The sequence below is a fragment of the Ornithorhynchus anatinus genome, chromosome 21 (assembly GCF_004115215.2).
Source record: "Ornithorhynchus anatinus isolate Pmale09 chromosome 21, mOrnAna1.pri.v4, whole genome shotgun sequence".
Lineage (NCBI taxonomy): Eukaryota > Metazoa > Chordata > Mammalia > Monotremata > Ornithorhynchidae > Ornithorhynchus > Ornithorhynchus anatinus.
This window is the reverse complement of record NC_041748.1, coordinates 18,179,436-18,206,375: the sequence shown is the minus strand read 5'-3', so window position 1 is coordinate 18,206,375 and position 26,940 is coordinate 18,179,436. Positions and strand designations below refer to the sequence as shown.

The 26,940-nt window shown below is 47.4% G+C and overlaps 1 protein-coding gene across 7 annotated transcripts in view; it reads right to left on the bottom strand.

The window, feature by feature from the left end:
- Positions 1-1,458: 1,458 nt before the first annotated feature.
- The window catches only part of MYO1H (myosin IH), a 96,320-nt gene continuing 70,838 nt past the window's right edge, over positions 1,459-26,940 (bottom strand). For 6 of the 7 annotated variants that reach the window (XM_039915081.1, XM_039915080.1, XM_039915079.1 and 3 more), the window contains 21 exons: positions 25,771-25,876; positions 23,335-23,415; positions 21,360-21,451; positions 18,760-18,854; positions 17,404-17,450; positions 16,105-16,185; positions 13,428-13,533; positions 12,826-12,943; positions 11,933-12,046; positions 10,675-10,751; positions 9,698-9,766; positions 9,393-9,477; positions 8,900-9,059; positions 8,112-8,195; positions 7,336-7,429; positions 6,709-6,764; positions 5,862-5,997; positions 4,852-4,919; positions 4,019-4,116; positions 3,331-3,430; positions 1,995-2,275 (listed from right to left, as the gene is read on the bottom strand). In XM_039915081.1, coding sequence (XP_039771015.1) covers positions 2,252-2,275; positions 3,331-3,430; positions 4,019-4,116; positions 4,852-4,919; positions 5,862-5,997; positions 6,709-6,764; positions 7,336-7,429; positions 8,112-8,195; positions 8,900-9,059; positions 9,393-9,477; positions 9,698-9,766; positions 10,675-10,751; positions 11,933-12,046; positions 12,826-12,943; positions 13,428-13,533; positions 16,105-16,185; positions 17,404-17,450; positions 18,760-18,854; positions 21,360-21,451; positions 23,335-23,415; positions 25,771-25,876 — 1,891 coding nt within the window. In that variant the 3' untranslated portion in view covers positions 1,995-2,251. Of the gene's footprint in view, positions 1,596-1,994; positions 2,276-3,330; positions 3,431-4,018; positions 4,117-4,851; positions 4,920-5,861; positions 5,998-6,708; positions 6,765-7,335; positions 7,430-8,111; positions 8,196-8,899; positions 9,060-9,392; positions 9,478-9,697; positions 9,767-10,674; positions 10,752-11,932; positions 12,047-12,825; positions 12,944-13,427; positions 13,534-16,104; positions 16,186-17,403; positions 17,451-18,759; positions 18,855-21,359; positions 21,452-23,334; positions 23,416-25,770; positions 25,877-26,940 lie in introns of those variants that run through there. The other variant, XR_005661253.1, reaches the window with a different exon arrangement.

The window sequence follows — 26,940 nt, the reverse complement described above, 5'->3', positions numbered from 1 at the left end:
CCTCCTCCTCTCCTCCTCCTCCTCCTCCTCCTCCCTCCTCCTCCTCCCTCCTCCCTCCTCCTCCTCCTCCTCCTCCCTCCTCCTCCTCCCCTCCTCCTCCTTCCCTCCTCTCCTCCCTCCTCCTCCTCCTCCTCTCCTCCTCCTCCCTCCCTCCTCCTCCTCCTCCTCCCCCCCTCCTCTCTCTCCTCCTCCTCCTCCTCCTCCCTCCTCCTTCCTCCTCCTCCCCTCCCTCCTCCTCCTCCTCTCCTCCTCCTCCTCCTCCTCCTCCTCCTCCCCTCCTCCTCCCTCCTCCTCTCCTCCTCCTCCTCCTCCTCCTCCTCCTCCTCCTCCTTCTTCTTTCTTCTTTCTTCTTCTTTCTTCTTCTCTTCTTCTTCTTCCAGGAGCTTCCAAACTCACACTCTTTCTCCCTTAGAACCAGACCCTGAGCTCCGGGACGGGTTGCCTCCCGCGCACTGCCTTCACCCGCAGAAAGCGACAGGCCTCACCCACCTGGCCTTTCTCCTCACCTCCTCTACCTCCGAGGGCCCTGGATCCCAGTGATTGATCCCAGTGACACAATGGGCAAGACAGTTGCTGGGGATGCCTCCAGAGATCCACACACGATTGCTTCACCTGACTTAGGCCATCTGCAACCTCTTCGAAAGGCCTGGAAGGGGCCTCTTTCCCCACACGGCGGGGAGCATCTGCCCGATACGACAGGCTATCGCCCTGTCTTCTGCTGTGGTCGGGCCCTGTGGACTGTTTCCTGGGTGGGACAGGGAGTTTGAGGCCCACCCTGTGTGTAGGGGGACACGGGAAGAGACCATCCCCCCCTCTGCTGAGCAGAGCGTGAGCTGGCATGGACCCGTCCACCTCCTTGTTCCTGCCGATGGCCTCTCTGCCACGTGGGAGGGTGTCCCCTCTGCTCCATGGTCAGCCAGGGGCCAGCTCTCATCTCCGCCATCCCATCCCTGGAGGGTGGTCGCCCGGACCTACCTGCCCCCACCTTCCTGAGGGAATGGATCCTTGGTGTACCTTCCCTGCAGGCGACGGGCCTGGGCTTAGACCTTTTTCTGGCCTAATGCTAGACTCCAGGGAGGTGGCCCTCACCCCGATTATATTGAGTTGGGGTGGCTCAAGCGTGGGCGGGTGGGCGGGCACTGTCTGGGGGTGCCTGTCTTGTAAATGACGATGACAAGGCCGACCGAGGGCCATCGCTGTATTTAGAAATAAAGGCCCCGTGCATTCTACCCTGCCTGAGGAATGGTTTCCTGTGCGGTGGTGGGAGTGGGGTTGTGCCGCTCCCTTTGGCCTTTACCCGCCCTTCTGGGGGGGTGCGGGTTCTCTTTCCCGCTGCACCTGAGCCTCAAGCCAACTGCCAAATTTGCCGTGGCTGCTTGGGGCGACTCTCCCAAAAGGCCCTCGGCTCTTTGGGGACCACTTTGCCGCCTCCCCCTCCCCCTCCCCCGCATGCTTACCCGGGTTGTTCTTGGAGCAAATTCCACACTGTCATTCTGGGGTGCCCCCGGGCCCCTATCTTCGGTAGAGGAGGGAGTGTCCGGAGTCGTGGCGGGAAGACGCCGTGGTGATTCCTTGATTTTTCTAATCTGTGTTCACTTAAAAAGCACAGAAGTCCGTTTTTCCTGTTTGCTTTCTTTTTGGGGGGACTCGGTCCAGCACCTCGCGGGGGACAGGAATTCATCACGACTGGGAACCACTGGCCGGGCAAGGCTAGTTATCCGTCTCTACGGTGGGTTAGAGTCCCTGCCCTAGCGTAGGTGAGCTGTCGCCCACCCAACCTCCCTCAGCTGCCTCTGATGGGCCCATTCCCACCTTCGTGAAAAGGGCCGGCCAGGTAGAAGATCGTTCCCTGGACTGACCGAGGACGAGGTGCGGCGTGTGGTCGGATTGGAGTTAGTCGGGGAGGTTTCTGCCCCGAAAGCCTCGAGCTGGCTCTGAGTATTCAAAGGGGAAACTGCCCAGCCGACACGCACTAAGAAAATGGGGACGCTCGATTTGGTTTGACATTGACTTTTGCAAATACAAAATCTCCAGTTCTGAATCTAGGGGGAGAGAAACCAAGACCGACATGAACGGAAACCAAAGTGTGTTCGGCCCGGGTGCTTTCTTCTGACCTCTTAAGGGGCGGGTGAGTTCTTCGCCCATGACGAACACGGCAGCAGAAAGCCTCGTACTTGAAGCGCGGCGGCGGAACTGGTCCCGTTCCAACGTCCGTCCAGGGAGGAAGGCCGGTGAAGAGCGGGTTTATCGATCAGGATTTCATTGGAACCGCCACCTGGGAGAGAGATTTCATTCTTGGGTCACATCAGTCTCTTCCCAAGGTAAGCGCTCAATAAATACGCCTGACTGACGGACACGAGCACACACCTGCCTAGAAAATGGCTCCAGCTAATCTCTATGGTTGCGTGGGGGTGGAGGGTTAAGGAGCTATGAGAGACGAATCAAAAGGTGCAAACTTCCCTCTGAATCGAGTGAATGCTGAAGTCTTACTACTGCTGAATTCTGAAGTCTTAACTAGGTCATGGTTAAGAGGAGCAGACAGACCTCCGGTTTCAGTACCTATTAGAGTTGGTGTTTACGGTGGTCCTCGGTGCTTCCAGATCTGTCGGAATGGGATGCGTCCCATTTCCTGAGGTGGATTTAGACGGGCAGCCCGGGAAGGCTTTTCCCATTTATTTCATTTATTCATTTCTTAGGTCTGGAAGGTCTTACTTCAGGGTGGTCAGAAGAGACCGGTATGTGTTCATTTATGGACTTAAAAAGTGTGGGGGGCGTATATGCATATATAGGTATATATAGATATAGATCTATATCTATAGAGGTCAGGACTATATATATCTAGGTCAGGACTTGATTCCTTTCATCCAACCTTGCATTACTCAAGACAGTGGTCCATTTTCCAGGAACAGAGTGAAGGGGGAAAGTGTTAATGTATTAATGATGGCATTTGTTAAGCGCTTACTATGTGCAGAGCGATGTTCTAAGCACTGGGGGGAGGGGAATGTAAGGTGATCAGCTTATCCCACGTGGGGCTCACAGTCTCAATCCCTACTTGACAGATGAGGTCACTGAGGCATAGAGAAGCAAAGTGACTTGCCCAAAGTCACACAGCTGACAAGCGGTGGGTGGAACCGGGATTAGAACCCATGACCTCTGACTCCCAAGCCCTGGCACTTTCCACGGAGCCACGCTGCCTCTCTGATACGCAGACTGAGGTACTGGGGGGAGATGCTGAAGTGGCTGGACTTTATGCTGAAATTTAGCCTCAAACGTGCTCCCACCTGGATACGGTGACCACCTCCTTCTCCTCTCCCAGGCCCCATCACTTACCACCGTTAGCTGTCCGTTTTTGGCTCTGCAGACCTGGGCCTCCGGCCCTTCGCTGAAAAATATGGTGCCTTCTTTTCCGGGGCCGACGCGAAACTGTAAACTGCGGACACAAAGTTGCGGGTTGACTGGGATTAGGATCGTTTCCCTACAGGTGAATGGCTGTATGAAACGTGAAAATCCTGTAGTTTATTTTTGAAAGAGCTATCAAGTACCTTTAAAAAAAATCATAGAACTCCATACCGTCGGTTTCAAAGCACTGTCACCCCCCTACCTTACCTCCCTGATTTCTTATCGGAACCCAGCCCTCACACTTCGCCTCTCTAATGCCAAGCTACTCACTGTTCCTTGATCTCATCTATCTCTCGCCCACATCCAGCCTCTGGCCTGGAATGCCCTGCCTCTCCCTATCTGACAGAGATCACTCTCGCCACCTTCAAAGCCCATCTCCTCCAAGAGGCCTTCCCCGACTAAGCTCTCACTTCCTCTTCCCCCACTTACTTCCATACCACCTCAGTTACCTCATCTGTCAAATGGGGATTAAGACTGAGAGCCACTCGTAGGGCAACCTGATCACCTTGTCCCGCTCCAGCGCTCAGAACAGTGCTTTGCACGTAGAAAGCGCTTAACAAATACCATCATCATTATTATTATTATTATTCTTATAACACAAAATAGACTGCATGCATACCTTCCTTGAACGACTTTTACGATGCTGTCTTTCTTCATGAGAATGCAGAGTTTAGTGATTGCTTCAAAGACATATTCGCACTGCAGGATTACATCTCCCTGAAAGACAAGAGAAGTGTTTCGAGTTTTTTAAATGAAAGTATACGATGGGATGTTTTGCCATCACATTCCATTTCTGTGAAGTTTTTCCAGAAAGAGCTGACACTGAAATATTCAAGCTGAATGAATATTTCATGATACTTACCGAACACACCGGCAGCACAGTGAGAAAACTGATAAGAGAAAACTGAGCAACTGCTCTGCTGCCAAACTCTGAAAACTCTAGGAAAGAGGCTGACCCTAACCATGTCCTTGTTTACCCTCCATTCATTCATTCATTCATTCATTCATTCATTCATTCATTCATTCAATCGTATTTACTGAGGGCTTACTGCGTGCCAAACTCCAGAGTAGTATGTGGAGTTTTCAACCAAAAATACTGGTGGATTTGGACGGGGTCCGCTAAATCCGTGGCTGGCGGCTGGCCCGTCCGTAATGGGCTACTTGAGGGACGTGACACGGTCCGTTTGTAATTGTGACGTTGAGTAGCGAGGAAGGCAATTAAAAGCCTGTGGCCGATTCCATCACTGGACACAGAACACTGGGCTGGATGGATCGCCAAGTGGCACAGTTTATGTCCTTATTCTCTGCCTCTAGACAGAATACGTCTATTCATTGCTGTATTACCCGCTCCCAAGCACTCAGTACAGTGCTCTGCACTCAGTAAATGTTCAATAAATACGACAATGAATGTTCATCTTCCTCCCCTATGATAGGGGGTTGGCAACTCCTTACCTTTTGCTTATCATCTGAAGGAACGTGAAGGACAAAGAGTCCATCGTTCAGGTTACTAGTGGAAATACCTTAAGGCAAACCAAAAGTGAAACGTTAGGAATCGGTTCACCTAAAGCCAAGGTCCTTGCACAGATCACACGAGTGTTGCGATCATGGCCGGGCACCTCTCAAGTCTGCATCCAACACAGGACCCTCAGGGACCAGGTCCTCGATGGATCCCGTGTTGGGAAAAACCTCAGTCCTAAATCCGCGCTTCTTCACGTCACGAGAGTCGCATTCTATTCAGGTGCACCTTTTAGGAGGAATGTTCCCTAACATGCTATTGTAACTGTGGTATTTGTTAAGTGCTTACTAAGTGCCAGGCAAGGCACTGTGCTCAGCACTGGCATAGATATAAGCAAATTGGTTGGGCACGGTCCCCCGTCCGCATGGGGCTCGCAGTTTCAATCCTCATTTACAGACGAGGTAACAGAGGCACAGAGAACTGAATCTCCGAAGGTCACACGGCAAATGAGTGGCAGAGCCATGATTGACACCCACGTCCTCCCGACTCCCAGGCCCGTGCTTTCATTCCCACACCCACGGCGTTCTCTCCAAAACACACAGTGAAGACGTGTGATGGAAGAACAGAGACTGATTTCACTTGTATGTGCAAGCCAGTATCAATGACTTTGAAGTCATTGATGCCATGAAAATCAGTTCGGACGGCCAGGTTTCATTCCCAGTTCGATACCCTTTCCACTGGGCTGCCCTGCACTTTTTCTAGTAGGATTACAAAAGGAGTATCGATTCAGGGAAAGGTGGGGTGTGAGTCCTAGCTTTCTGTTGGAGATCCAGCATTCAATCGTTAAAAATCTCCCCCGCAAAACAGTGGTTCCTCAAATTCCAATTCCAAAATAAATATTTGTAAATAGAGTTATGCCCCATCCCTGACTCACAGTTCAAAATGACTCTAGCATTGCTATTTTATCTGCGAAAAATTACTTCCCAACGTTAAGCCCCAGTGTTACCTTTGAGTGTGGAAAACTCGATTTTCTGCTTGATTTTTGCCAGCTCCACCACATAGGCTGCTCTCTCGGTGAGAATGAGTTGTCGCTGCCGCGGTTTAAATCCATTCCTGTCATATTTAACCACCGGTACCCCGTACTGAGAAGAGATGATCGTATCGGTAAGAAGCACTTACGAAAAAATTCCATGCGGCTTTAGGAGTCCATTAGAAAAGAAACCTGGTTTTCCTAAAATATAATGCCCGCTTACCCAGCAGAGGCAGGCAATATCCTGGCATCTGAGACACAGAATTTTTTTTGGCAGAAAGATTCCAGTGCTTACATGACAGCATCAAAACCAAAAGACCGAACCAGGTAGTACTATTTAAAGAGCCAAGCATGGTAAGTCAGTTGTTGGTCAACTGGGGTTTCACCAAGGAAATAACTCCTCAAAGGAGAGCCTGAGGGTTGTGGACTGAGGGTTGTAAGCTGGCTTACAGATTCAGAAGACAGCCAAAGAGCACAAGTGGGTCTCTCAACTCCTGTGCCCTCCCAAGCGCTCAGTACAGTGCTCTGCACACGGGAGACAATCAGTAAATACTACCGAGGGAGGACAAATTGGAAACCAAAAGCTAAACAGAAGTAATCAATCAACTGTATTTGAGTGCTTAGTCTGTGTGGGGCACTTTACTAAGCACTTAGGAAAGTCCAATCAAACAGACTTAGCAGACAATTCTCTGACATTAATATGAAACACCTGAGATTACCCATTTCAGTTCTTGTTGCCTATCCTGTGGCTTCTTTTCACTTCCTCCCCATCTCACTGGCTTGACCTGGGACCTTAGAACTGATTGAGGTTATTCCTCCTCACCTGGATTCTCTCGCTGGAAATGAGCGGTAGCACTCTGGGGTTAATGTCACTCTCGTCTGAAATGCAAATCACAACGCAAATCACATATGTCACCGGTCTGTCGCTGAGAGTCACATGTTTTCCACTGCCTTCTACTTTATGGTGACAGCTTCTCTAGCTTTTAAATGGGAAACACTAGGAAGGGTCCACTTCTACCATCCGGTTCTACGACTGGTCCGATTTTGCTATCGTATAGTTATCCCAGTCACTACTTCTTGAAGTCAAAAAGGCAAAAAGAGTTCTCACCATCGTACCACTATCATTTGCCATCCTGAATTCTTCAAGAGCCAGTTTTTAGCTAAAAAGACTACACTGGCACTGATAGGCTAGAAAAGCTATTCTTAGTGTGTAGCATTCCACCCCATTAGAGGGAGAACAGGCAGGGGGCGGGGGAGAAAAAAGAACTGAATAGCTAAAGACAAAGGGGCTGAGGTTTGGTCCTTACACTGACACTGATAGGCTAGAAAAGCTATTCTTAGTCTGTTCCATTCCACCCCATTAGAGGGGATGAAAGAGGAGAGAGGGAGGGAGGGAGAAAGAAAGAGAACTGAATATCTTAAGACAAAGGAGCTGAGGTTTGGTGCTTACCTATTCGGCTATTTGCAAAGGGTCTGCTTATGCTTTGTGGGTAGCCAACCTTCTTGCCTTTGAATATTTCACTTGTAACTACTTTCTGCTGCATCTAGGAATACACAATTGAGATCTATTGACAGGCAAACGGATTCAAGAGTATTGCATCTCCGTGAAGCAGCTTTTAGGGCCAGAATGCTTCTAGTGGAAGAGGTTCAAATAAATGACCCATCTGATTCGAGGGCAGCATTTCTGCAGTTCTTACAGGAAAAATAACTCGCGGATGTGAGCTTTGTTAATGTGTCCTGGGGAGACCACGGTCCTCCTAGCCTAAACATTCAAGTGCTTGGAACAGTGCTCAGCACCCAGGAGGGGTTCAATAGCTACTATTTGCTTGTATCTACCCCAGAGCTTAGTAGACTTAAATACCACAACTATTATCCATTAATTTGGAAGCAGTCTGGCTTAGTGGAAAGAACCTGGGCCTCAGAGTCAGAAGAGCTGGGTTCTTGTCATTCATTCATTAGTATTTACTGAGCGCTTGTCTATTGAGCGCTTGTCCTAGCTCAGCTGCTAGCCTAAGTGAACTTGGGCAAGTCATTATGTCTCTCTGGGCCTCAGGTTCCTCATCTGTAAAATGACAAGACACTTGCTTCCCTGAACCTCTTCTTGGAATGTGAGCCCTGGGGACTGTGATAAATCTGATTAACTCGGTCCACCCCACGGCTCTGCAAGTAGTAAACTCTGAATTCTACGATTATCATTATTATTATTATAGCAAGTCCCTAAGGTACCTGTGCTTTCCTTTCAGCTGGAATTCCTCGGCAATACTGACGCACCAGGTTCCTCAGGCAGATTTTCTTCAGCAGCTCTGAAGTCTGGGTGAAATAAATAATTCGTTTTCCCCCCTCACCAAACGCTCCACAAAGTGGAAATTTTGAGCATTTCCTACATTTTGAAAAAAGTCTAATTCAAAAGTTCACGTTTAACGGTTCAAGAGGAATATTTTGGCCTTTCCTGTGAAGACAGTAACCCCCAATGCCAATAGGAGAATCTCTCAATGGATCCAACTCCTGAATTCTTGCACTATTCCTCCCCCAAGAAATATGTTATTTAAAACTCGGAGACTCCCAATAAAAGGGGGAGGGGAGAGGGCCCTTAAATATGCCGAGCAAACGTCATTCATGGAGAAACTCCCTATGCTGTATCCTTGCCTCACCACAACCAGCCCCTCGACTCCAAATGAAGCAGTATGGCCTAGTGGATAGAGCACAGGCCTGGGAGTCAAAAAGGACCAGGGATTTAATCCCAGCTCTGCTACTTGTCTGCTGTTTGACCTGTGTGACCACCTCTGTGCTTCAATTTTACCTCATCTGTAAAATGGAGATTAAAACTGTGAGCCCCATGAGGGTCAGGGGCTGGTGTCCAACCTGATTAGCTTGTATCTCCGCCACCGCTTAGTACGGTGCCTGGCATGTAGTAAATGCTTAACAAATACCCCAAAAAAAGGAAAACACACAGATCATCTGAGGGCTCATCTCTAGAAAAACCCCCATCGGCTATTGTCAGTTTCCGTTCTCACATTCTCTAAGATGGCCGGAGGCTGGAGCCAGTTCTTATCCAAGACGTTCTTTGGAACGTGATTCCTAAGCTTCAGGAGGTAGCTCTTCCGGACAAAGCTCACGAATTCCCCATTTTCAGGGGAGAGAGGGTTGTTTCGATTGATGAATCCTTTTATGAACCTACGCAAGAAATCACTTGGTTAGTGATTCGGGCTTGCTTCTAGATGGTCTCGGGGCTAGCTGATTCATGTCTGAATCCACTCCGGTCCAAAGGTGGGTTAGCCTCACTGATCACTGGATGGGTCTCCCTCCAAACTGGGCATTTTCGAGCCTTTGGCCGGGTTAGCCGCTTATCGCTCGTGTTTCCAATAAATCTCCAGGAGATTCAGAGCAGCCAAAAGCCACTTTGAACACGGTTCAGATACTAGGTGACCGAGGAGAAAGTCACCCAGAACCTCCCTCTCCCTGTCGCCATCCCCGCTCCTCTGCACATCCTCTTCCGCGGACACTTACTTTTTGACAGTCTCCACAGCCCATTTTCTTCTTTTGGCTTCCTTGCGGGCCAGGGCCCCTCTCCAGCAGGCTTCCAGTTTGATGACTGAAATAACCAATTGGCTGGCATTAGAAGACTCTGTTTCTCTGAAGTAACCGAACCCCACTTTATATATAAGACAGGAAGCCCGGAGATATGCACTTCCCAGGCCAGAGGCAGAAAGCGGCCAAAACAAACCAGTACCCAACTCCGGCACAAAAACACAATGTTGCCTCACGCAGGGCCTCCATCTTGTACCCAAAAGTCATCTGCTTCTACCTCTTACCTGCTTGCTTCTGTTTCATGTATTCTCTTTTTCCCAAACAGCCTTTGTATCTGGCTTGAATTCTTGCCACTTAAAATAAAAGAAGTATTTGAAAGGTAAATATTTTTCTCTTATTGCGTCTGTTGAGCGCTTACTACGTACCAAGTACTGTACTAAGTGCTGGGGTAGACACCAGATAATCGCGTTGGACACCGTACCTGTCCCACATAGGGCTCACAGTCTTAATCCCCATTTGACAGCTCAGGTAACTGATGCACAGAGAAGCTAAGTGACATGCCCAGGATCTCACAGCAGGCGACAGGCAGAGCCACCAGGATTAGAACCCAGGTCCTACTGACTGCCAGGCCCGTGCTCTATCCACTGGGAAACACTGCTTCTCAGTACAATACATCTGGTAGTAAAGGAACTATTTTCCCATCATAGTAGAGTCTTTCATATCTGGTGCCACGACACTCTTAAGACCAAAATGTCTGCTGTGTGACCTTGAGCAAGGCAGTTTGTTTATGGGCCTCAGTTACCTCAGCTGCAAAATGGGGATTAAGAGCGTGAGCCCCATGTGGGACAGAGACTGTGTCCAACCTGCTTAGCTCATATCTATCCCACCAAGCATATAGTAAGCGCTTAGGTATTATAATAAAATAAAAAAATGGACTATGGTATAAGACTCAAAAGCTTACGATGTCACAGTCCTCTTATCGCCCTACTTCTAAATTCTACTTCAAATCTAACAGGTACAAATTAACCCTCCTCATCAGTTATTGGCAATTTTAAGCTTTAAATCTGCAGAGTGGCTTACACCAACTCCGAGATCTAGGGGGTATTCTCTCCCTGATGGGGTGTGGTTTTCAATCAAAAGGGAGTATTTCTCTATCCAACCCTAGCCCTAGCTCGCTCTTGGGATGGTTTAAAGAAAAATGGGCTTTCCCGAGTCCTGCTTAAACTACCAATGGGAAATTCAAGGAAGAAAATAACTATACCGAGCTGATGCTTGCTGAATTCAAATGCATCTTCAGTGGCAAACAGGGTCCGGGGAAAACGGATAAAAATTTTGGTCCTGAAAGGTAAAAGAAAACAGCCTTTCAATTATTAATAATTAGTCATCCTTCTGAACCATAAGAAGGGATGTGATGTTTCAAACCAAAACAACTTCTCGTTCCGGGGCTTGGAACCCGAAAAGAAAGAGGTCCAATTCAGGACACAATATTAGCCACCCCAAATCAAGTGAGTGAATAAAAACTCAATGTTTTACCTCTGTCATAGCTTTTGGTGCCATTACTTTAGTCCAGAATCCGAATTTTGGGAGACTTGGAGGAGATAAACCAAATCACTTTACGTTAGAGTCATGAGCAACTATCAGGGAGTGAATGATTTGGGGCAGACTTTCAAACTCCAGCCAGGTGCATTTCCTCAGACCCTTGCCCGCAGCCTGTGATGAGACACCACTGGTCCTGGTCCATCTCCCCTGTTGTCCAAATGAGGCCTGGGGCTGTCTCTGTTCAGCTACCTCTCCTGTTCCTAACCAAAACCCTTCAGTACTAGGGATAACTGCAAGTTGACTCTCGTTCTAAATGTGTAAATATAAAATATAAATATATATGTAAAACATTCAGGACATGCTTCCCCGCTCCTCAAAAGACTCCAGTCATTTCCTAACTACCTCTCCATCAAACAAAAACTCTCACCGTTGGCTTTAAAGCGGTCAATCACCTTTTCTCCTCCTATCTCACCTAACTACTCTCCTACTACAACCCAGCCCACATACTTCGCTCCTCTAATGCTAATCTTTTCAGTGTGCCTCAATAAAAATAATGCTGGCATTTGCTAAGCGCTTTCTATGTGCCAAGAACTGTTCTAAGTGCTGGGGTAGAGTCAAGGTTATCAGGCTGTCCCACGTGGGGCTCACAGCCTTCATCCCCATTTTACAGATGAGGTCACTAAGGCACAGAGAGGTTAAATGAGGAAGTCTGAGCATTATTCTTATTCCCATTTCACAAAGGACTACGGTATCATTTCTGAGTCTACGCACAGCGCTAGGGTTCAGTGGAAAAGGGAATGGGATGGGGGGACTGGGGTCAGGAGGTCTGGGGAGTAGTTTTAATTCTATCCCTGAATGAGGAAGAGAGATGTGAAATGCCTTTCCCAAGATGAGTTTCCTCTTTGGTAAAATAGTCACCTTTACTCACAAAAAAACAATGAACTGAGCTCAATCGGAGAGGAGAGCCCAGGGGTACTTACTTCCCCAGCTTGTACTCTTCAGGTTTATAACCAATGTATTTTATTAATCTCTCCACACCTTCTACTGCCAGACCATGCCAATTAGGCCACGTATCTGGGCATAAGGATTTGTACCTAGGAGGAGAGAAGGCCACTATTAGACTGCACATTTATACATCCCCCGAATAATTCTTGGGAGTAGGAATCTCAGAAGAGGAGATGGGGATCATGAAGACAAAATAACATATCTCTTTATAATGATAATAATGCCATTTAAGTGCTTACTATGTACCAGGCACTGTAAAGTGCCTGTAAAGTACTAAGTGCTGGGGTGGATAAGAGCAAATCAGGTTGGACACTGTCCCTATCCCTTGTGGGGCTCACAGTCTCAATCTCCAGTTTACAGATGACGTAACAGCGGCCCGGAGACGTGAAATGACCTGCCCAAGGTTACACAGCAGACAGGTGTAACCTCCTCTTCTCCCACTCCCTTCTGCCTCGCCCTGACTTGCTCCCTTTGTTCATCTTTCCTCCTAGCCCCACGGCACTTATGAACATATCTTTTATTTTTTATATTATTATCTATCTCCTTCCCTCTAGACTGTAAGCTCCTTGTGGGCAGGGAAAGTGTCTGGTTTTTGTATTGGACTCTCACAAGCGCTTAGTAGAGTGCCTTGCACACAATAAATGCTCAATAAATACAACAATCAATGAATGACTACTCTTAGTTCTCTTGTACTCTTCCAACCCATTAGCACAACGCTCTGTACACAGTAAGCGCTTGATAAAAGCCATCGATTGACTGACTTGGCAGGGTGTTATGCGGACTTGCGTAACTCTCCGGAGTGGAAATTTAAACATGAGGCATTTCACGCCAAAATGAAAGCATCTCTGGAAGTTCCCCAAAGCTTTACCTTTGCAAGAAATGCTCATACTTCCGCCGGTAGGCAAACCCAGCCCGTCTCACTCGCAGATGCTCCATCAGGCCTAGGTACTTCACCTGATGCCTTATGAGGAAGTCATCAAACTTGCCTTCGGGGGACGGATTTAAATGGGAGAAACAGAACAGCACAACATGGTTTAATTTGAACTCTGAGTCCCGGCCGCCAGATTCCCATGCGCCAAAGCCTCCGGGTTGAAGACAAAGAGGTCCGGGGGTGGCCCAAACTGCAAGGGTGGAGGTTGGTCCTGAGATCGGTGACCGGGCCCTCCGATCTCGCCGACAGATCCCAATGTCCCGGGAGGGCACTGCTGCAACCACCTCCCTAAGATTCTCCACCAAGTCTTACGTTGGTAAAAGATCCCACATGGAGGCAGGAAGAAAGAATCCCCGGCCTGACTTCTCAGCCACAATTGGGTCTATTTATGTCTCAAAGAAGCGACCTCAGAGGCCACCAGAGGCCCTGATAGGGACTAACGGCCACTGGTTCTTTGCTAAAGTGGCAAATGACAGAGGGCCTTAGGCCTCGAATCCCTCCCCTTCCCATCTCCTTGATTCTGCCACTCGGGTCCTTACCGGGCTCCTTTCCCTCGTTTGGTTTGATGCAGCGAATGTACGACGGCTCCTTGGACATTAGGATGTCCATCAGACTAGCCAGGCTGTTCTTGAACTGTGTTCCGACCTGCAGGAGGAGTTCCGGTGAAGCATTAGCAGTCGGAGGTTGGAAGTTTTTCCCTGAGGGAAGAATTTAGCCGGGGCCGGAGGGGGTGGACTGGAGTAGGGGAGGATAAGGAAACTCAACATGAGCAAGACTGAGCTCCTCATCTTCCCTCCCAAACCCGGTCCTCTCCCAGACTTCTCTATCACCGTGGATGGCACGACCATCCTTCCCGTCTCTCAGGCCCGCAATCTCGGTGTCATCCTTGACTCGTCCCTCTCGTTCACCCCACACATCCTATCCATTACCAAGACCTGCCGGTTTCACCTCTACAATATCGCCAAGATCCGCCCTTTCCTCTCCACCCAAACGGCTACCTTACTATTACGGGCTCTCGTTATATCCCGGCTAGACTACTGTGTCAGCCTTCTCTCTGACCTCCCTTCCTCCTCTCTCGCCCCGCTCCGGTCTATTCTTCACTACGCTGCCCGGCTCATCTTCCTGCAGAAACGATCTGGGCATGTCACTCCCCTTCTTAAACAACTCCAGTGGTTGTCTATCGACCTCCGCTCCAAACAAAAACTCCTCACTCTAGGCTTCGAGGCTCTCCATCACCTTGCCCCTTCCTACCTCTCCTCCCTTCTCTCTTTCTACCGCCCACCCCGCACGCTCCGCTCCTCCGCCGCCCACCTCCTCACCGTCCCTCGGTCTCGCCTATCCCGTCGACCCCCGGGTCACGTCCTCCCGCGGTCCTGGAACGCCCTCCCTCCTCACCTCTGCCAAACTGATTCTCTTTCCCTCTTCAAAACCCTACTTAAAAATCACCTCCTCCAAGAGGCCTTCCCAGACTGAGCTCCTCTTCCCCCTCTACTCCCTCTGCCATCCCCCCTTTACCTCTCCGCAGCTAAAGCCTCATTTTCCCCTTTTCCCTCTGCTCCTCCACCTCTCCCTTCCCATTCCCACAGCACTGTACTCGTCCGCTCAACTGTATATATTTTCGTTACCCTATTTATTTTGTTAATGAATTGTACATCGCCTCGATTCTATTTAGTTGCCATTGTTTTTACGAGATGTTCTTCCCCTTGACGCTGTTTATTGTCATTGTTCTTGTCTGTCCGTCTCCCCCAATTAGACTGTAAGCCCGTCAAACGGCAGGGACTGTCTCTATCTGTTGCTGACTTGTTCATCCCAAGCGCTTAGTACAGTGCTCTGCACATAGTAAGCGCTCAATAAATACTATTGAATGAATGAATGAATAAGGATGAGTAGAAGTGGGTCTGGATCACCGCCTCCAGGTGTTTCAACAGGCTCAGAAACCGCTCAAGGGTGGCAACGGGCTAGGAGGGTTGAGAGCCGGGGCGCAGCCCAGGAGGTGGCGAAGAGGAGGAAGATGAGGAGCCAGTAATAATAATAATAATAATACTTAAGGCATTTAAGTGCTTACTATGTGCAAAGCACTCTCCTAAGAGCCAGGTTAGATACAAGGTAATCGGGTTGTCCCATGTGGAGCTCACAGACTTAATCCCCATTTTACAGATGAGGGAACTGAGACCCAGAGAAGTTAACAGACTTGCTCGACGTGTCCAAACAGAACTCCTTATCTTCCCACCCAAACTCTGTCCTCTCTGGCTCTCTCACCATGCCGGGACCTTCCAGACCCTCGCCACCCACAGGTAATAAATATGGGAGGGTGAACTCTAGATTGTAAGCTTACTGTGGGCAGGAAATGTGGCTACCTACTCTGTTGTACTGTACTCTCCCACGTGCTTCCACAGTAAACTCTCAAGTGACACCACTGATAAATGCTTCTAATCAGCACATGGGTATGGACAACTTAGAAAGGAAGGAATAATAGAAAAAAAAACAGCCAAAGGGGAAACTTTTCTTAAAAAAAGGGATAAAAAGGAGAAGTATATTGGGTTAGCAGTCCACCTAAAGGATTCCGGCTAAGTCATGATTCTCTCGTCCCTTTTAGTGAAAGGCTTGGAAGTTTGAACTAATGAGATTTTCCTACTAAAACGATTCTTTATTTATATTAATGTCTGTCTCCCCCCAGACTGTAGACGGCAAGTACTGTGTCTATTATTGTAACATACTCTCCCAAGCGCTCAGTATAGTGCTCTGTGCACAGTAAGTGCTCAATAAATGTGACTGACTTCAGGTTTCCGGACATAGCAGGCAACCAGAGAATGAAAAGGAGGCACTGACGATCACCTGGGATTGAGCTCCACTTTAGGGAGGGGAGAGATTGTCAAAGGAAGAGATTGTCAAAGGGAGCAATCCAAGGACAAAGAAAGGGATGGGACACTTATGATACTGATAAGCGCTTACTATGGATCAAACACTGTTCTTGGTGCTGGGGTTAATCAGTCTAAACAGGAAGGAGAACAGGTATCGAATCCCCATTTTAGATGAGGGAACTGAGGCTTAGAGAAGTGAAGTGTCTTGCTGAAATTCACGCAGCAGGCAAGGGGCAGAGAAGCGATTTGAACCACGTTGCCCTACTCCCAGGCTGGGGATCTTTCCACTAGGCCAAGCTGTACCTTTGTAGGCCTTTTTCCCCTTACGGCTTGGCAGGCCAGTTATTTTACTCACGGTGTTGGGTCTCTTTCTGTTTTCTAGCTCTGTTGTAAGAAAGCACTCTTTCACAATGCCGTTTTTTGAGCTACACAGCACCTGGAACAGAAGAGACAAACATGTCAATTGGACACAGAAATCACAAGTCTCCCGCCATCTCCAAGGAGGACCGAATAAGAGAAAACACCCATCACAGAGTCTGGAATAGCGCAAGGGAGAACATAAAAATGCTTCACAAATCACCAGAGCGGATTATGCTCAAGTGCTTTAAGGACCTCGGACCGACTAGTCTTTGAGGCAGGCTGGATCTTGGAGAAGCAGCGTGGCTCAGTGGAAAGAGCACGGGCTTGGGAGTCAGAGGTCATGGGTTCGAATCCTGGCTCTGCCACTTGTCAGCTGTATGACTGTGGGCCAGTCACTTAATTTCTGTGCCTCACTGACCTCATCTGTCAAATGGGTATTAAGACTGTGAGCCTCACGAGGGACAACCTGATTACTCTGTATCTACCCCAGCGCTTAGAACAGTGCTCTGCACACAGTAAGCGCTTAACAAATACCAACATTATAAAGAGGGAGTGTTTGCGTGGCCTGCACCCCCAGTCAATTCATCAATGGTATTTATCGAGGGCCTACTGTGTGCAGACCTCTGTACTGAGCGCTTGGTAGGCTGCAATAGATTTGGGCCTCCAGGGCTGGGGTGAGGAGTGACCCTCCTCAGGCATGGTGGCCGGATTGTCACTGTGCATTCTCGCAAGAGTGATTTTTTTTTTCTTTTTACCTGAGTGGAAATCTGGGCTGCGCCTGCCAGGACATTCAAGTCCTGGAAACTCCCAGGGGCAAACATGCATGTGCAATATTGCCATGGATGATTTCCGCCCCCATCTCCCTAGGAGTCCAACCAAATCTAAGTCCTAGCCAAATAAAGAATGAGTATCAGGCTGGATGCAGATCCTTTGCTCAGGAGAGCTAATCGATTTATCAGTCAGTGGTACTTATTGAGCTCTCACTATGTGCAAAGCACTGTACTAAACCCTCGGGAAAGGACACTCTAACAGTTAATCAGCAACAGTTTTTCCCCCAGATCAAGAGTATTTGCTCTGCCCCTACTGTACTAGCCCTCCTGGGGTTCAAGCCAAAAAAAAAAAGTTTTATTTTGAAGCCCCACTCAATGAGAGTACCTACATACTTTTTCCCTTGGGGTTAAAAAGCTCTTTCAAATCTTATGCACCTTGTTCAATGCAATTCGAAAGCACTCTTAACCTTTGTTTCACTCCAGAAAAACAATTACTTTATTTTTTTTTCTGTCACACAGCTTACCTCCTTCAGATTTCTGAAGAGGAGGTCGTTGTTTTTCTCCAAAAATCCTGTAAAAAAACAAAAAGCACAGAACTAAAAACTCTCAGCTGACTATGTAAATCATCTGCATAAGGAAAACTTTTATGTATACAATGCATTAGTTAATGCTCTAAGAGGGAGAACGGGCCGGTAGGGATAGCATGAGCATAAAACACCTAAGCTTCAAACCAGTTTGGATCAAGCCCTCTAAATACATCTAAGCTCGTTGTGACCAGGGAATGTGTCTGCTTATTGTTGTGCTGTACTCTTCCAAGGGCTCAGTACAGTGCTCTGCACACAGTAAGCACTCAATAAATATCACTGAATGAATCAAGCGGAATCTGGAGAACCAAATCGGCTGAATTTACACTTTCTGCCACTTTCATTATTGAGTACTTCGGGGGCTAATTTAGGTTGGTTATTGAAATTACATTTGGGTAGAGTAATTGGTCAGTCAGATGGTTGACATCTACATAATCCACATTCTGGTCTACTCAGGAATATGGTGAAGTGATGCTATTTAATCACACCCTTACCAAAATAGTACATTATATGATTCTTGGCCGAAACCCCTTCAGATAAGAGGCAATGTTGCTTTCGCTTTTCTAAGGATTGAGGCCAGCTGTTTGCTTAACAGGCTTTAGAAGACGGTCAGGTCTCTAACCCAAAGAGGTTGTTTATTTTTAAATTCTGCTATTTTTTCATAACCCCTATTTTGGATTTTCCATTTTTTTGAAATGGTATTTGTTAAGCGCTTACTCGGTGCCAAGCACTGTTCTAAACCCTGGGGCAGGTACCAGGCTATCGGGTTCGACACAATTCCAGTTCCCCAAGGGGCTCAAGTCTAAGTAGGAAGGAGAAGGATTCAATCCCCATTTTACCAATGAGGAAACTGAGGCACAGAGAAGTTAAGTGACTTGCCCAGGTTTACACGGCAGACAAGTGGCAGAGCTGGGATTAGAACCCAGGTCCTTCTGACTCCCTGGCCCATGCTCTTTCCACCAAGCCACGCTGCTTTTCATTCCACTATTCTTTTAACTGCTTCTCTTTCCACCCACCATACAGGTTAAGTTCAATTCCACTACAACGGCCTCACATGGAAATTTCCAAGAGAGTCTGAATTCCTCTTGAGATGGAAAGGGAAAAAGGAGGGCTTTCCAGTGAAATATTTTAACATATATAAAAGGAATATACTTCAGGATGGGGAAAGCATGATGGCAGACGGTGACCACTCATTATCTGAGAGATACTCACTCATTCGTTCAATTGTATTTACTGAGCACCTACTGTGCGCAGAGCACTGTACAAAGAAGCACTTGAGACTGTTTCTATACTCACCCAGAACGGAGTAAGTGACGTCTCCTGCATAGTGGAGGAGCCTGAATTCCATCCAATCAATTCTTTTCCTGGCCTTTGGGTCTGCCAGCTTGCGGCTATCAAAATGGAAGACGAAAAGCTAACGTGACAGTAAGGGGACTTCACTACACCAAACTGCCAACAGGCCAGATTCACTGAGGTTCACCAAAGGGGAGCATTACCTAAACGGTTCAACCAAAATCCACCCTCTTTAATCTGAACACTCTCTTGGGGAAAACAAATTTTACTTCCAAGGCCTTGAGGATATCGTGACAAGTAATGATGCCCCATGACAATTCATGATGTCCTAACTGCTTTTTTGGAATTAGGATCCTTCTTAATAATAATAATAATGTTGGTATTTGTTAAGCGCTCACTATGTGCCGAGCACTGTTCTAAGCGCTGGGGTAGACATAGGGGAATCAGGTTGTCCCACCTGGGGCTCACAGTCTTAATCCCCATTTTACAGATGAGGGAACTGAGGCACAGAGAAGTTAAGTGACTTGCCCACAGTCACACAGCCGACAAGTGGCAGAGCTGGGATTCGAACTCGTGAGCCCTGACTCCAAAGCCCATGCTCTTTCCACTGAGCCACGCTGCTTCTTGAGAGGTGAGTTCATTTATCATTTAAAAAAGCACTCGCACAGTATGTTCTAGATTCTCCAGACGGCTTGTGCCTGCCAGACTCGAACTGGAGAAATGATGATCTGATATAAATTGGGTTCTCGGCTATGCAGAAGCTCCGAGGACCGGGGAGCTGCCCAAGATGTTCTGGGTTTTTTTTTTATGGTTTTTGTTAGGCATTTACTATGTACCCTGTACTATGTAGAGAAGCAGCGTGGTTTAGTGGAAAGTGCCGGGGCTTGGGAGTCATGGGTCATGGGTTCTAATCCCGGCTCCGCCACATGTGAGCTGTGTGACTTTGGGCAAGTCCCTTCACTTCTCTGTGCCTCAGCTACCTCATCTGGAAAATGGGGATTAAGACTGTGAGCCCACATGGGACAACCTGATTACCTTGTGTCTATCCCAGTGCTTAGAACAGTGCTTGGCACATAGTAAGCGCTTCACAAATATCATCATTATTATTACCAGGCACCGTTCTAAGCGCTGGGGTAGATAAAAGCTAATCAGGTTAGACAGTCCCAATTCCACATGGGGATCCCCATTTTCCAGATGAGGTAACTGAGGCCCCGAAGTGAAGCGACTTGCCCAAGGCACACAGCGAACAAGTGGTGGAGCTAGGATTAGAAGCCAGGTCGTTCTGACTCCGAGGCCCGGGCTCTAGCCACCGAGCTACGTTGCACAACGTCAGAGGCAAGGCAGTTGCTCAGGAGGTGTGGGGCGTGGGGTCCTCACTCTCTCAGACAAGGGCAGGAGAGCTTAGTAGGAGATGCCCGGGTGGCCGGTGGGAGAGCAGCCTAAGTTTCTGAAGCGCTAGAGGGCCAGGGACTGATGCTGCTTCTCCTGGTGCCCTGCTATCAACAGGTGAAGCTGGCACTGGAAAGCAGAGCGTTTGGGGGCTTGGCTGCATCCTTGAAGGGCCTGGAGGTCACGGGGCTTGGGTTCTATTGCCGGCTCTGCCATCTGCCTGCTGGGTGACTCTGGGCAAGTCGCTTCACGTCCCTGCACCCCGGTTTCCTCCTCCGTAAAACAGCATTTAACACCTGTTCTCCCTTCTGCTTTGATTGTGAGCAGGGACTGTGTCTGATCTGATCACTGGCACTCACTTCAGTGCCTGGCACACAGCAAGCTCTTAACAAATAACATCATAATAATAATGATGATGATGATGATTATTACCCCATATTACCTCTAGGAGTCCCAGGAGCCTGCTTTAGTGCCCCAGCCTTCCTATAACATGAGGTCTCCTCCCCATACCATTCACCTTCATGGGGGCTTCCTCTAGGAAGTCCTGAAGCTCCTAACATACTGTTCCCCTTTGTCTGTACTCAACTCTGACCTAAACAGCACAGGGATCGGGAGGCGGAGAACTGAGGTCCTTCCGCACTGTTGAGCTTCCAAAGCAGCTGATAAGTGGGCCACTTTGGGCTTTTAATTGGTTGACTGGCTCTTGGCACTTGGGCCTTCCATCATTTTCAAAAACTGGTTAATTCACAAAATGCACTCGGGGGAATTGAGCCACAGAAAAATAATAGTGGGATAGACATTTGTCTATAGTAAATTATACTAAGGGCACAAATAGTTCTCAAGGCAATCCCAAACGGGGCTGTTGACACTGAAACAGAACGTCTTTTAGTGGAGCAGCGTGTCTTAGTGGAAAGAACACAGGCCTGGGCGTCAAAAGGACCTGGGTTCTAATCCTGGCTCCCTTACCTGTCTGCTGTATGACTTTGGACAAATCACTTCACTTCTCTGTGCTTCAGGTCTCTCACCTGTAAAATGGGGGGTTAAGACTGTGAGCCCCGGGTGGGACATGGACTGTGTCCAACCTGGTTATCATCTATCAAACCCAGCACTTGGTACACTTCCTGGCATACAGTACGCACTTCAGAAATAACGTGAAGAAAAGACATATGGGGCAAAATGTCCTCCACCTAGCAAGGTTAAAACAAACGGCTTACGTCAGGAAGTGAGCATGCTTTCCCACTTTCTCTTCCAACTTTTCCAGGAAACTCAAATCGGTGGCTTCTCCAGGTCGTACACATTCTTCATCCTTAATTTGAAACCAGAAAGACCATTTGTGTTGCCGCATGAACACAAATCCAAATTTGCTGCAAACCGGGGAAATTAGGCCCAACCTAACTATAAGGGGCAGCAGGGCCTGGAGAAAAGGCCATGGGGCCTGAGGATGGGGAGACGTGGATGCCAATCTCCGCTCTACCTCCTGACTGAGCAACTTTGTGTCTCTGAGCCTCCGTTTTCTCATCTGTAAAATGGGGGGGAAAAAAACCACCGAGCTCTGCCAGCTTTATAATCGGGAGCCTGTTGAAAGCCCGAGACTGAGTCTGATCTGATCGTCTTGCAGGTACCCCAGCACATAGCACAGTGTCAGCGCTTAGTAGATAGTGACTGTAAACTAATGCTGGACTTAAATTTTTTAATTGGATAATTTCCTCTTGCCCATTATCCTCCCCTGGACTTCCGGCAGGCTCGCATCTGAACCACCTGTGAAGGGAGACTCTGGCCTGTTACAGACGCTTCTGCAGAAGGGCATTCTGCAAACCACCCTCCAGGTTTGAGCAAATTTTCATGTTGAACTGCCAGGGCTGACTAGGATGTTTCTCCTTATGTTTACCTTAAATGCCTCATGCTGCACTGGAAGACAATTCCCTCTTTTTTGCTATCAGGAAAACACCTACTTTCCGTCCCCGATTTGATAGGCTTTCAGGGCTGGGATCACTTTCCGGGATGCCAGCCTCCGGGTGTTCATTTTAAGAGTGCGATGTCCGGATGACGTCGCAAAAGCAGGCGGTCAATGGATGGACCACAGATACTACTGTTCCCCTCTGACCTTTGGAAAACATTAGGAGTTCTTTCACTCTGTCAATCAATAGTATTCACTGAGCGCTTACTATGTGCAGACAACTGTACCAAGTGCTTGGGAGAGTGCGATATACTCTGCTCACAATGAGCTTACAGTCTATAGGAGAGGGTCAGCACAGGTTGACCCTCTGGGCAGTGGCTCCATATCCCAAATGGGGATAGTTCTGGCTGCAAGGAATATTTAGCAATTACTAACCCCAAAATATGGAGGGGTAAGAGAAGAGACAATCCTCTCATTTGAAGGAACTCCTGGGGGTGAACTATTAATAATCTTATCTCTTCTTGATGTGTAATCTCCTTCAGTCAAGGGATCCAAGAAAGACCCTGAGGGTCAGCAAGTGACCGGAGTCCTGGTACTATTACCTCATGAGTGGTCAACCGGGCCAAGGTCTGTTGGAGAACTGAAAATAGTCTGGGATCGATCAATCATTGACTTTTAAGTGGTCATCTGGACCAGCCGCCCTTGTGCCTCCAGGCAGATAAATAAGGAAACCAGCCAGAACAGATGATTATTTGTTCTCTTCTTAAAGACCGTCCTCAGAGTCAAAAGGGAAACACAGCTTGCGTACTTCAAAGTGGGACACTAAAAACAACCCAAACCCCAGATCTCCAACCTCCAAATTAGATTTGCATCCCCAGATCTCCCACTTCCCTGAGCCATTCGTGAGGTAGTAGAGAGCTACTGATCAGAGGTAGATCGTTCCGCCTTCCCTGGCCCTGATTTCTCAGCCCCCTCGGGGTTCTCAGCGGGGTTGGGCTACTCGAGAGAGAGCCCGAGAGCCCGAGCCTAAAGCCATCTTGACTGCCTATTCAATCAATCAGATAATTGTATTTATTGAACACTTACTGTGTGAGGGGAACTGTACGAAGTGCTTGGGAGAGTACAATATCGCGGAGTTGGTAGACACATTCCCCACCCACTTCACCGATTACGGTACTTTAGGGTAACGTAACGGCACAACTGCTTGAACTTCAAAATGAGACTTGTAAAGGGATGAGCGCTACTCCTCCGTGTTCAAAGTATCAGACCACCGAATCAACATTAGTTCTCACCAGTATAGAAATGATCCCTTTGTGTTTTTCTTCGACCAAATCACAGATGATCTTATTGTTGAAATATTGCACTGGTTCCCACTGAAATGATAGAGGAGATGATACATTTTCATTTAAAAAGGATTTAATGACCCAACCACATTTGAAATATTATGCTGATCATGCATTCTACTTGAAGGCTCGACTCAAAGGACATTCAACGTCAGTCTTCGACTGACTGGTCATTGAGTTACAGTTGGTATTCTTTCCAGATGAATAGTAACTCCTCTAGATTGAAAGCTCCCAACTCTATTGTCCTATACTCTCTCAAGCAGTTAGTACCATGCTCTGAGCAGAGTTAAGTGCTCAATATCACTGACTGATGATCATCTCTTCTTCCCTAACTTTGGTGTTCCACTGTGGCTTTGACATTATCCACAGTGCTCTTCTTCCTCCAAAGCAACATGGCCTAGTGGGCTGAGCATGGGCCTGGTAGTCAGAAGGACCCGGATTCTAAGCCCAGGCCCATCACTTGTCTATAGTGGGACCTTGGGGGAGTCAATTAACTTTTCTCTGCCCCATTTACCTCAACTGTATTTATTCATTCATTCAATCATATTTACTGAGCGCATACTGTGTGCAGAGCACTGTACAAAGCCCTTGGAAAGTACAATTTGGCAACAGAGACCATCCCTACCCAAGAGCGGGCTCACCGTCTAGAAAGGGGGGACAGACAACTAAACAGAACAAGTAGACAGGCATCAATAGCATCAAAATACAAATATATAAAACTGTAAAATGGGGATTAAGACTGTAAGCCCTATATGCGACATAGATTGTGCCCAACCGGAGTATCTTGTATCTTACCCTAGTGTTCAGAACAGTTTTTGGCACAGAATAAGTGCTTAACAAATACCACTACCCAAAAAACCTGCTTCTCCGCGGTTCTGGATCCTGGAAACTTCTCCCTTACCACTGACTCCACTGGGTAGCTGACAGTGAGAAGCACTTAGCCTAGTGGAACGAGCACTGGGCGTGGGAGACAGAGGACCTGGGTTCTAATCGCGACCCCACCACTTTCCTCCTGGGTGATGTCACTTAACTTTTTTGTGCCTCAGTTCCCTCATCTGCAAAATGGAAATTCAAAACCCGTTCTCCCTCCTACTTAAACTGTGAGCCCCTTGTGGGTCCTTTCATTCATTCATTCATTCAGTAGTATTTATTGAGCACTTACTGTGTGCAGAGCACTGTACTAAGCGCTTGGAATGTGCAATTTGACAACAGATAGAAGCAATCCCTGCCCAACAACGGGTTCACCGTCTAAAAGGAAAGGATCTGATTATGTTATACCTACCCTAACATTGAGTAATGTGCTAGACATATAGAAAGCGCTTAACAAATACTACAATTCTGATTATAATTATTATTAATAATTAAGGAAAGGAGTGAGCAAATGGAGGAGAGAGAGAGACACGGAACCGGAGGTCCCCGAATGCTGGATTGCACAGAACTTCTGAACAACATGACAAGCATTCAAAGCTGGGACACCACAGGGATCCCTATGATTGAGGGTTACAAATAATAGTACTATATTTTGTTCCCCCAACCTCCTTCTGCAGTCTTCCTGTGGTACCTCACGTTCATTGCTATATCTCTCATTTTACCACAGTTATGAAAGTGAAATAAAAGCACATAGGAGCAGGTTCTATCATTTTTTGCCAGGTGTTTATATTTATTATTAATCAGGGAGGTAATATGGCTTGGTGGAGAGAGCACAGAAGACACAACTTTTTGTCTTGTCTGCTGTGCAATCTATGGCAGGTCATTTCCCCTTTCTGTGTCTCAGTTTCCCAAGCTGTATGATCAATTAATGGTATTTATTGAGCAATTACTTTGTGCAGATCATTGTACGAGACAACAGAGTTGGTAGACACTTTCTCTGCCCGGAAGAAGCTGATAGTTCAGACAGGCGATCTGCTCCTCTAGTCTTAGATTACGAACTCTGGTAAGAAAGGGACTGTACCTTATATCTACCTCAGTGCTTAGGCCAAAGTAAGTGCTTAATTATCATTAGAGTATTTGTTAAGCACTTAGTATGGGCCAAGCACATTAAATGTTGCTATTATGAGAAGAGGATGGTGTAGTGGATAGGGCACGGGTCTGGGAGTCAGATGGTCATGGGTTCTAATCCTGATCGGCTACTTGTCTGCTGTGTACTTTTGGGCAAGTCACCTAACTTCTCTGTGCCTCAGTTACTTCATCTGTAAAATGAGGATTGAAATTGTGGGCCCCAGGTGGGACAGGGGACTGTATCCAACACGATTTGCTTGTATCCATCCCAGCACTTAGTACAGTGCCCGGCACGTAATAAACGCTTAACAAATACCCCAATTATTATTATTATTACTAACAATAATTCACAATCAAAATGAAGAAAAGGTATAAAGACTCTCTTACCTCTATGCCTTCCATCTCATATTCTTCCTGCTCTGCCTTTAGAGTCATCTCTATTAATAGCTGCTGGAGTTTTTCATTGCAGTAATTTATACAGAATTGTTCAAAACTAAATATAAGAAAGGTTAAATTGCATTTACATTAACATTGTCTTAACTCCCTTGTTCAACCTGCAAATAGTTTCCAGGTGGGAAAAATTCTTGTTGTTCAGTAAGCAACCTGGTCATGCCTGCCTCAGCCAATCATATTTTTTGAACATGATTTTCTTTAGAAAGCTTCATTATTTTGCCCAAATCTGCACGAGGAAATGCCCATTATTAAGCACAGCCTAATGCTATGGGAGAAGAAAACACCATGCTAAGTCAGCAAAGCTGCAAATCTTGAGATCCAGAAGGGCTCTGATTTTTTATGCAAACACCTCTATTAATATTCCTTCATTCATTCAACAGTATTTATTGAGCCCTTACTATGTGCAGAGCACTGTACTAGGCTCTTGGAATGTACAATTTGGCAACAGATAGAGACAATCCCTGCCCACTGACAGGCTCACAGTCTAATTGGGGAAGACGGACAAAAACAAGACAACATAATCACGATAAATTGAATCAAGGGGATGGACACCTCATTAACAAAATAAATAGGGTAATAAAAATATATACAAATGAGCACAGTGCTGAGGGGAGGGGAAGGGAGCCAGCCCAAATATGCTAGGCCCGTACAGAGCCTGAATAATGTCTGTCTCCCCCTCCAGACTGTAAGCTCGGTGTGGGCAGGCAATGAGTCTGCTTATTGTTCTACTGAACTCTCCCAAGTGCTTAGTGCAGTGCTTTGCACACAGTAAACACTCGATAAATACGATTGAATGCAACTCCCTAGCCCAGGCCAGCAAGAAGAGCGTCCAGGGAGTCTGTCTCCTCACTACTACTGGAAGAGGAGAGGCTTTAAAGCAGAGATGGGGGGGAGAGGAGGGGAGGAGGTGCCCACAGGCACGTGTTTTCTGACATTTCCACCTGACTTGGCGCCTTGATTTGGGGTATGGTATCAATTTTTACCACCATCAGCCGGTTCAGAACTGATACAGTATTTTCTTCCCTCCCACCAAATTTACCTCAAGCATACAGAGTTAACAGTGGAGAGATGCAGACAACTGTCTTCCCTTCAGGTGACTCTTGT